The 11586-nt window shown below is 43.2% G+C and overlaps 1 protein-coding gene across 1 annotated transcript in view; it reads left to right on the top strand.

Annotated features, from left to right (window-relative positions):
* The first annotated feature begins 2042 nt into the window (after positions 1-2042).
* The window catches only part of LOC118364315 (igLON family member 5), a 165754-nt gene continuing 156210 nt past the window's right edge, over positions 2043-11586 (top strand). Inside the window, exon 1 of the mRNA XM_035745764.2 lies at positions 2043-2640. Within this exon, the coding sequence (XP_035601657.1) occupies positions 2580-2640 (61 nt within the window). The 5' untranslated portion in view covers positions 2043-2579. The remainder of the gene's footprint in view (positions 2641-11586) is intronic.

Raw genomic sequence — 11586 nt, 5'->3', positions numbered from 1 at the left:
TAGCACAATACCAAGGAGGAGTCCAGAAGGGAGGACTCTCAAACTTTTATTCCAACCCACAGGGGACAGACGTCGGTTCAACGTCTAGTTTTCATTTACATTTAGTTGAGTTGTCATCTCTCATATGTGATTTCAACGTTAAATCAACAAAACATGTCACCCTGTCATTGGATTTAGGTGAATAGTTGGGTGAAAATAATATTATTTTTCTTACATTGATGACTTTTTGCAAATCCAATCAGATTTCCACGTTGTTTCAACGTCCTCGCATAGATTTTTTTGTTGATGAAATTACGTAGAAACTACGTTGATTCAACCAGTTATTACCCAGTGGGATCGGGCCCAGTGGGATCCGCTCTATGCAACTGTTGCAAGATCACATTTTTCACTGTCTCTCCATAGTCGCAAAAAAAATGATTGATGGGCCGCTTAAACTTATTCAAAACAACCATCGTTGGGTTTAAATACACATATAGGCAAAATGTGTGAACAGTCATCCACAATAACCACAATCCGTAAGCCGCAAACAGCTAAATGAGAAAGCAGGATTGTGAATTACATAATTGCGCTCGGTAGATATTCATAATAAGTGATATCCGTATCGCCCGTAGGCTACACCACTGCTGTCGTCCTTACCTACAAGTGTTTATTCAAGTTGGATGTATAATCTTTGAATGCAGACAACAGTTGCACCATTGGAAGACAAAAGCATTTGGTGTGTCATCATAGTGGTCTATGACTTGTGGCCAGACTCCCTCAGGCGGAACAAACTTACATTTGCGCCTTCAAATACTGATTTGAATGCAATTGAAAGCAATTGAGAAAACAGAAAAGTACATTTTCTTTTCCGCAGACATATTTTCTGAATTTAAAAGTAATCATCTAGTTTTCAAAAGTATCGGTAATCTGATAACAATATGTTAGCTGGTAACATAATGGCTTATACAGTTCTTTCTTTTTTTTGTAATTAGTTACATTACACTCCCCAACCCTACAGAGTTCCTAGAGGAGCCTCCCCGTTCCTCGTTAGGCTTAACCTCATTATAAGGGATTCCCCAGTAGGGAGTGCCAGTAGTGCACCCGAAACGCTGCAGTCCACTGCCCAGGTGCTAAACTTTCGAAATCCGATTCCGTCGCTGTCCACTTCAATGGTCCTGAACTTCTGAATTCTGATTCGCACACTGTCCACCTCAATTGTGCTACACTTCCATATTCCGGTTATGTCGCTGTCCACTTCAATGGTGCTGAATCTCCATTTGTACAGCTTGTTGGGTGACTCTGACTGATTTAATTTGACTATCAATGGAATGAATATATGATGTGTAGGGAATATTAGGTGTTGCATGCTTCAACACTGCAGAGCGTGTAGCCATGTGCATAAACCCTGTTTAATGCAGTTGGCTTTTTCTAGACGAGTAGGCCTAGTGATATTCCAAAACGCTCATGTGGACTCAATTGCATGGTCTTCCAACAAGTGCAGTTACAGGTGTAACTGTTATCAAAATGGTTTGCTTTTCCATAATAAGTGTTCACTGGTCTATTCATGTTTCACTGTAAGATGTTTCCCATTCTAAGGTATTGGAACTCTATCCATTCTATGGTCATGTGGGCAACCCCTGGGCCTACGCCCAACAAAACAACCCGAATAGAACCTTCACCCTTTATCCAATAGCCCAATTCAGATACCCACCATGCACCCATTCCTCGTAGCTCCACCTATCCCGCTCTCACTCTACCTCCGTCCCTGTTGTATAGTTAGTATGTCTTTCCCCCTGTGGACCACTGTTTCTCCGAGTACTGCAGCAAGACTAAGCCTGCTATAAATCACATTGCATTATCACCGCGCCGTTTTCGCCTCGCGCTTTGACCCGCCTACCATGCAGCTCGGATTGGCCAGTCCGCGTCCTTTCGTACCCTCTCCAAGAGAGGCTGCAGTGCAATAGCAGCTCCCGCCCCCTTCCTTGGTGGCGATGATTGGAAGAAAGGAGTTCTCCTTGAACTGTCAATCATGCCTTTTCTTGCGCGCTTCGCATTTGTTGTTTCTCTGAGCAATGCATTGAGTGCAGGGCGACAAGACGCGCTGCATACCGACAAGAGATAGAGGAGAGGAGGCTAATTACGGGACGAATTGTCTACTACAGAACGCACGTATTGTATCCATTAGTTTGCAATGTTCTGTCGAATATTTGGCAGAAAACAGTTGAGTATTTACCTTCGTGTCTAGGTGCGTATTTGAGCACATTTGCTCTCCAAACCATTGAAAACAACATCAATTCAGTGCCTGGAATATTTGAGATTTTTTGCACCAGGATTTTGTCATTTGATATTCCCTCTACGTCTACGAAAACATCAACAATCCCTTCTTTGGCTAAGGGGAATCATCAACGAGAAAAGTCAAGGGGATAGACTCATGTTTTTGTTCAGTCACATGTAAAAGCAGTTGGTTATTACTGTTGGACATAAATAAAACACACCAGGTAGATCGTTTTACATTTTTCCTGCAAAGGCTCCATACAAGGGGACTACAGCGGTATTCTACTACGAAAACAACAACTAATAATCCATCAAAACATCAAAACATGAGCTGCCCAGTCTTACGAAACGTGTTCGCTGGTTTGCTCCTCGCATTGCTGTCGAAAGGTACGTTCTAGTACGCTACTTTGATTTGATGTTGCCGCTGGATTGGATCCATACATGAATCTTCCCCTTCATTCTCTCTGGTACGGTGCTGGAGGTGAATACTAATGCCGAGGCTTCGTGATGGGGGTCTACCTGCTTATGAATCATTCGTGTGTGTGCTACAGTGCACACTCGGTTTTCATTTGCTCACAGTTTGGAGAGCGAGAGATCGGGAGGGCGCGCGCGAGAGAGAGAGAGTGAGAGGTGTGAGTGGATGAAACTGTGAGTGTGCGTTAGCATGTGGTAGGTATAGGCTACAGCCTTTGCGCAGCGCACGGCTCCATCTTCAGCTTGCTTGTAGCCTACGAGTGGTGCATGTTAACATATTTCACTTCAAAATTCGAGACACCCCATTCCCATCCTCTCTGGTCTATCAGAAGGCTGGCGCATTCCAATACGTGACATGATTGATCTGGTGGTAACCCGCGCACATAACGTTCGTAGTATTGCGCTCACACTGCTCCGAACATACTTTGCGATGCAGTACAAGCAGCTGAGAAGAGTGTAGCAAAAAAAAAAAAAAAATTCTGCAAGGTTGAGAGATAACAATAGGCAGAGAGATAGAGCTTGGGGCATTCCAACACGTATTGGAACAGCGTAGCCTAGTAACCTTCACGACTTTCCCTCGCCGTGGCTAGTTATTTATCCACCACTGTTGCTTTTAACGTTTTAAAAGATAATTGTAAGATAATTGCGGAGCTCGCTTGTACATCCGGATGATTCATAGGGGATTTCAGTATGCTTTGTTATTAATTCCGCAAAGGATGGAGGCGCCTCATAAATTTGACAATGGGAAACTTGAAATGGAAACTTGGGCATCACAAAAGTGCTATGTCATATGAAGCGCCGGAAGATAAATAGCATTGCAATATAAGTCACAGCCCTAATGCTTTTCATTTCCTACCGTGGCCGATAGTATAACAATCCTGCAGTTTTGTTGTATCTCAATTCACACACTGTTGATGTTGTTGTAGATTCTCTTATGCCTCCCCCCGCGCTCCTTCCAACATCTGGTGCGCCCCTTGCGCACGTGCCGTGACGCAAACCACATATTAAACCACATTAAACCACACATCACACATGCGTGCCTCGATTACTCTCCCTCATTACCTGTGGGAAATCATACATTAAATAAATAACCTGGCCTTAATAACAGTAATTGATGTGTCAGTGTAATAAGATGCTATAATTGCTCACAGATGCAGGCAGGGCCAGCTTCCGGGCAGGAGTAGTGGAGTACCCAGCAGGTTAGGGTGGGATTCGAGTAGGACCTAGGCTACAACAGGAATGGGGCAGATGGACAGCCCTGAAAGACACAAACACCAAACAGAACAGCATGAAACCATATGATTATAGCCCATATTGGGTTCACAGTACCAATTCACAACCTGCTTTTAAGATTCTAAGGACATATGAATTTATTGAACTAAAATTGCATTTTACAAACCTACCATATCCACATGTTCTAGCACTAAACTGTACAGTTGGTGAATGAAGCCTAGAGAGGCCATATTCTTGTTTTAGTGTGCAGCACATTAAAAGTTACGGTTTGCTGACTGAGAATACTGTATATCAGCGTCATCTTTGTTCTGTGTGGTACATTGACACTATAGTATGAAGTTGACTGAGAGTATATCATTGCCATCTTCAGAAAAGGATGTAGCCAGTATCCCGGCTGCTGCTACCGCCACACACCCACTCATGTGGAGGCATGCATGAATGATGAGGGAGGAAGGATGGAACACAGCCATTAAAAGCCTGGTCAGCTCCCTGCTAAATCATGCAAGGTGCCTGAAAGACGTGAGCATGTGTAGTGCTCATTGGAGTGTGTCAGATGGAGCCCTCACTCCCAAATTGACCCTTAGTCCCTATAGCGGTTACATCCTATGCACCTGTGTAGATCTGGAGGATTGAATAGGTATAAATAAAGTATGGAAATGTACTCCTATAGCTTGTCAGGGAGCTTAGACCTATACAGTACTCTCGGATATACAAAAATGCACAGAGTGTAAGGGCTGGGGGGCTACATCCATTTAGCCATTGATCAGCACTCCTGTTAGGAGGATATTACCATTAGCTACGAAGTATCAAACATCACGGTGGCTTCTGCTGACCTGTGCAGTGACGTTCGAAGTTGCAGCTGTGGCATCTCTAAGCACAACGCCTAGTGAGCATTCTGAGGAGCACTTAATGTGCTATGGACCTTTCGGCTTAATGGCTGTGGCTGTATTGGACTGAGAGATGCTAAGTCATTAGTTTCCATCCTCAAGACAGAGTGATAACCAAGGTCGTATTCATTATGGCACACAGTAGCAAAATGTTATGCAGCGGAACATGAAAACTAATGTTTCTTATTGGACAAGTTCAGGTAGTTCCTCCCTGCTTCAGTCTGTTTTTTATCCGTTTGGTGCCTAATGAATTCTATGTTTGTTCCTCAGGCAGAGAGGAGTGCCCCCGTAGCAAAAAGTTTTACAATGGAACACAAAAACGACTTCTCATTGGACAAGTTCAGGGCGTCTCTCCCTGTTTCAGTCAATTTTCTCATGTTTGGTGCCTAGTTAATAGGACCCGGTTCTCCTAAACCTTTCTCGTCTACGTCTGAGATGGCACACTGGGAGACTTTGCTTCCCACTCATTTTCTCAATGAAAGCTAACTAAGCCTGAGAATATAACTCCACGCCCCCACACCAAATTAAACCATTTAGATTCCACAAAGAGGATCGCTGTAGTGACAGACACCTGTGGTAAGTATCTTATTATGAGGTTCATGTTAGCATGCACTTAACTTGTAAGGATAAATATGCTGCACTGCTGCTAAAGATGATATTTCATGGTCTAGGAATAGGAGATGCTTATTTACGACCTCATGATGTAAGTATGTCAGCAACACAAGCTAGCACCTGCACAAAGACATAGCACCTGCAACTGTACAGATTCACATTCTAGCACCTGCTCCTACACAGTAACACATTCTACCTGATTACATACCGTGTGGGAGAACAAGTATTTGATACACTGACGATTTTGCAGGTTTTCCTACTTACAAAGCATGTAGAGGTCTGTAATTTTTATCATAGGTACACTTCAACTGTGAGAGACGGAATCTAAAACAAAAATCCAGTAAATCTCATTGTATGATTTTTAAGTAATTAATTAGCATTTTATTGCATGACATAAGTATTTGATCACCTACCAACCAGTAAGAATTCCGGCTCTCACAGACCTGTTAGTTTTTATTTAAGGATCCCTCCTGTTCTCCACTCATTACCTGTATTAACTGCACCTGTTTGAACTCGTTACCTGTATAAAAGACACCTGTCCACACACTCAATCAAACAGACTCCAACCTCTCCACAATGGCCAAGACCAGCGAGCTGTGTAAGGACATCAGGGTTAAATTGTAGACCTGCACAAGGCTGGGATGGGCAACAGGACAATAGGCAAGCAGCTTGGTGAGAAGGCAACAACTGTTGGTGCAATTATTAGAAAATGGAAGAAGTTCAAGATGACGGTCAATCACCCTCGGTCTGGGGCTCCATGCAAGATCTCACCTCGTGGGGCATCAATGATCATGAGGAAGTTGAGGGAACAGCCCAGAACTACACGGCAGGACCTGGTCAATGACCTGTAGAGAGCTGGGAACACAGTCTCAAAGAAAATCATTAGTAACACACTACGCCGTCATGGATTAAAATCCTGCAGCGCACGCAAGCTCCCCCTGCTCAAGCCAGCGCATGTCCAGGCTCGTCTGAAGTTTGCCAATGACCATCTGGATGATCCAGAGGAGGAATGGGAGAAGGTCATGTGGTCTGATGAGACAAAAATAGAGCTTTTTGGCCTAAACTCCACTCACCATGTTTGGAGGAAGAAGAGGGATGAGTACAACCCCAAGAACACCATCCCAACCATTGTCATGACATTGGCCTCTTTGGGTATAGCAAGCCCATCCGCCTCTCCCTGCCTCCCCCTTTCCTCCTTCAACTAGGTTGCTGTGGTCAGAGAGACGTCGTAAATTCCTGAGAATCTCCTCCTGGACACACAGTATAGAGAGAGTAGATTTTCATGGAGAACAAAGGAATTCCAGAATAGAACTTGAGGTACGAACAAATTTCATGTTCCGGAGAAAGTATAAAAGATCGGTGAAGAATCCAGCTACGAACTGGTCCGTTTGTCACAACTTGGGAAGCTCATGGGAGACAGTGTGGCCACATTACCATAACACTGTTTATATAATAGCCTCAGATATGAGGTTTACATCTAATTGTTGTATAAGTTGAATGAGTGAGTATGATACTGTTTGTATAATTGTGTAATATGATTTTGGACTGTTTAATGAAGACTAATACAATACCCTTTTGATTTGAACTAAATCAGAGGACCGCCCCTGAGTCCAGTTAGGGTCAGACATCCTGGGACAGCCCTCTTCGGCCCTTCCGAATAAAACCCCAACTCGAGTTTTCGATCAGCAGACCGAGCTTATCTCAATTATGAGATGGCTAAAGGTTGCAGACCATGTTGCTGAATCTTTTATCCATACCACGTTGTTAAACTCTTAGACTATCGATACCGACAGAATACGAACAAGTCTTTGATATTAATTACTAGTCTGCAGCTAGGAATTCGGTATCATTGAACGCGAAGAACTACAACCGCCGAAACATCCATTCTATAACGAATGTCACTCTGAACAATACCCTCTAACGACAACCGAGAGAGAGTGGGAGAGAGATGGACAATTCTACAAAAGAAATGAACTTTTCACCAGCGATCAAGACGACACACTGAGTGTAAATATATATATTGATTGCAATTGTCCCCGAATGAGTGAACGTTCATGTGTAAAGGATTAGCATTTCAATTGTTATAATTATTAACCCTTTAGTGACTTCTTAGTCGACCCCCACTTCCCCTTTTGTCTAACAAGCCGCCATGCCGGTTTAGCCCACTAGGGCACATTCTCCTATCATTTCATGTAACCACATTTACCTTGTTTGTTTATGCATTTCTGTGAATTACTTAGTAATAAATAAATTATTTAAGACAATTGATGTATGGATGACTCATAGTGAAGACTGGGTTCGTGCAGATGACATTTGGAATGAGACTAACGTGAGGTACAGTAAATAATTCATTCATTCGATCAGATAAAATATCTGAAAAGTTATTTTAGGAAATTATAACTTTGCAATCTGAATATTTTTCCTTGGTGCCCCAACTGCCTAGTTAATTAGTTACGTGATTAATCAGTTGATCGCGTAATAACTAATTACAGAGAATCTTTGATAAAAACTATAAGTCTTCAGTTAATGATAGTAAAGACACGACACCGTGAAGCATGGAGGTGGACACATCATTCTTTGGGGATGCTTTTCTGCAAAGGGGACAGGACGACTGCACCCTATTAAGGGGAGGATGGATGGGGCCATGTATTGCGAGATCTTGGCCAACAACCTCCTTCTCTCAGTAAGAGCATTGAAGATGGGTCGTGGCGGGTTCTTTCAGCATGACAACGACCCGAAACACACAGCCAGGGCAACTAAGGAGTGGCTCCGTAAGAAGCATCTCAAGGTCCTGGAGTGGCCTAGCCAGTCTCCAGACCCGAACCCAATAGAAAATCTTTGGAGGGAGCTGAAAGTCCGTATTGCCCAGCAACAGCCCCGGAACCTAAAGGATCTGGAGAAGGTCTGTATGGAGGAGTGGGCCAAAATCCCTGCTGCAGTGTGTGCAAACCTGGTCAAAAACTACAGGAAACGTATGATCTCTGTAATTGCAAACAAAGGTTTCTGTACCAAATATTAAATTCTGCTTTTCTGATGTATCAAATACTTATGTCATGCAATAAAATGCAAATTAATTACTTAAAAATCATACAATGTGACTTTTTGATTTTTGTTTTAGATTCCGTCTCTCACAGTTGAAGTGTACCTATGATAAAAATTACAGACCTCTACATGCTTTGTAAGTAGGAAAACCTGCAAAATCGGCAGTGTATCAAATACTTGTTCTCCCCACTGTATCTGTATGCTGAGAGAAATGGCCTCAAGTCAAGGTCACATATCAGCGTAACCTGACATTTGACCTCTGGTCTTTAACTTGGTAGCAGACCAAGCTCAATCAAAAGTTCTCTAATCCATTTGGTGCACTACATAAACCTCTCTCTACTCTTCTACATTACAGTCTTTTGTCCCTCTCAGACACATCATCCTTAACCTTTGAAAATACTCTCCTTTATATCGCTGAAGCCATTTTCAAACAACCCAACAGATGCTTCTAGCTCCGATCTACTCCAAACTAGCATCCACGGGACAAAAGGTGTCCATAATGAATCAAAGGGTACATGGGCAGGTAGCTGGAAGTGTTACGGGGCGTATCGGGCGCAGGTCAAACAGGGGGGGTCACTGCGTTGCCCGCCATCACTCTCGTTACAGCGACATATGTGGGACAAGTGGGGTCAAGGCGCGTGGCACATTGTGGCACATGTTGATGGCATGGCCCCCCTGTTTGTGCTCGGTCAAATCACCGGCTTTGGCTGGGAGATGAAGAGCTGCAGACGAGTCTGCGTGCCAGCACCAACAGATGCCTCGAGCTCCTAATCTGGAGGGGCCTCTCTTCCCCTCTTTTCTGCCTCCCTCCTCCCTCTTCCCTCCTCCTCCCCTGCCTCCCCCCGTTTGAAAGCCACCATTTCTGTGCCGCCGTTGTTCTTCAAGCCTGGCTTGCATATGCTCCTCTTTTTTGGAGCCTGTATTTGTTTGTTTTTCTCGGTTCTTCTTCATCTGTTGCCAGACACCATTGGATGTGAGACTGAGAAGCCCGGGGTTTGGGTCTCTTGGAGTTGCTCTTTTGGAAAGAAAAGTAGGGATGCTTGGATGCTGAGGGAAGTACAGTTGAAGTCGGAGGTTTACATACACCTTAGCCAAATACACTTAAACTCAGTTTTCACAATTCCTGACATTTAATCCCAGTAAAAATTCCCTGTTTTAGGTCAGCTAGGATCACCACTTCATTTTAAGAATGTGAAATGTCAGAATAATAGTAGAGAGAATTATTTATTTCAGCCTTTAATTCTTTCATCACATTCCCAGTGGATCAGAAGTTTACATACACTCAATTAGTATTTGGAAGCATTGCCTTTAAATTGTTTAACTTGGGTCAAACATTTTGGGTAGCCTTCCACAAGCTTCCCACATTAAGTTGGGTGAATTTTGGCCCATTCCTCCTGACAGAGCTGGTGTAACTGAGTCAGGTTTATAGGCCTCCTTGCTTTTTCAGTTCTGCCCACAAATGTTCTATAGGATTGATATCGGGGCTTGTGGTGGCCACTCCAATACCTTCACTTTGTTATCCTTAAACCATTTTGTCACAAACATTGGAAGTATGCTCGGGTTCATTGTCTGTTTGGAAGACCCATTTGTGACCAAGCTTTATCTTCCTGACTGATGTCTTGGAGATGTTGCTTCAATATATCCACATACTTTTCCTCCTCATGATGCCATCTATTTTGTGACGTGCACCAGTCCCCTCTGCAGCAAAGCACCCCCACAACATGATGCTGCCACCCCCGTGCTTCACGGTTGGGATGGTGTTCTTTGGCTTGCAAGCCTCCCCCTTTTTCCTCCAAACATAACAATGGTCATTATGGCCAAACAGTTCTATTTTTGTTTCATCAGACCAGAGGACATTTCTACAAAAAGTACCATCTTTGTCCACGTGTGCAGCTCCTAACCATAGTCTTTATGGCTGTTTTGGAGCAGTGGATTCTTCCTAATTGAGCTGCCTTTCAGGTTATGTTGATGTAGGACTCGTTTTACTGTTTTACTGTTGCTTTTGTACCTGTTTCCTCCAGCATCTTCACATGGTCCTGTGCTGTTGTTTCTGGGATTGATTTGCACTTGTCGCACCAAAGTACGTTTATCTCTAGGAGACAGAACGCATCTCCTTCCTGAGTGGTATGAGAGCTGTGTGGTCGCATGGTGTTTATACTTGCGTACTATTGTTTGTACAGATGAACCTGGTACTATCAGGCGTTTGGAAATTGCTCCCAAGGATGAACCAGACTTGTGGAGGTGTACAATTTTTTATCTGAGGTCTTGGCTGATTTCTTTTGATTTTCTCATGATATTAAGCAAAGAGGCACTGAGTTTGAAGGTAGGCCTTGAAATACATCTACGGTACACCTCCAATTGACACAAATGATTTCAATTAGCCTATCAGAAGCTTCTCAAGCCATTACATAATTTTCTGGAATTTTCCAAGCTGTTTAAAGGCACAGTCAACTTAGTGTATGTAAACTTCTGACCCACTGGAATTGTGATACAGTGAATTATAAGTGAAATAATCTGTCTGTAAACAATTGTTGGAAAAATTAGTTGTCATGCTCATTGTAGATGTCCTAACCGACTTGCCAAAACTATAGTTTGTTAACAAGAAATTTGTGGAGTGGTTGAAAAATGAGTTGTAATGACTCCAACCTAAGTGTATGAAAACTTCCGACTCCAACTGTATATATAGCAGTGACCTTACATAAAACAAGTGGGCTGTGTGCTATTTCACATTTTCAATGACATTTTTATAAAGGCCCTTTTTACATGAACAAAATGCCACAAAGTGTTTTCCAGTTGTATGTGGGGAATGTGAGACTGTGTACTGGGGTTTGTGCTATGGTTGATGTGCTTCCACCGTATCACTCATGCTGGATGGAGAATTGACAGATAGCCTTGTGTGGTTCAAACTAAATCAGGAAGTGTTGCTATTGAGAGGGGCACCATGGAGAGAATGGCCCCAAGCGTTTCTGTGGAATCTTCCACTTTTCCACCCCTGCTTATTACTGACCTTATCTTGGCTTAAACATGACTGGCCTTAGGGGCAATTCCATCCACATCTACATCCAAATATGTTTCTGTGGGTATT

Source organism: Oncorhynchus keta, chromosome 31 (assembly GCF_023373465.1).
Source record: "Oncorhynchus keta strain PuntledgeMale-10-30-2019 chromosome 31, Oket_V2, whole genome shotgun sequence".
NCBI lineage: Eukaryota > Metazoa > Chordata > Actinopteri > Salmoniformes > Salmonidae > Oncorhynchus > Oncorhynchus keta.
This window is presented reverse-complemented; position numbering and strand designations above follow the sequence as displayed.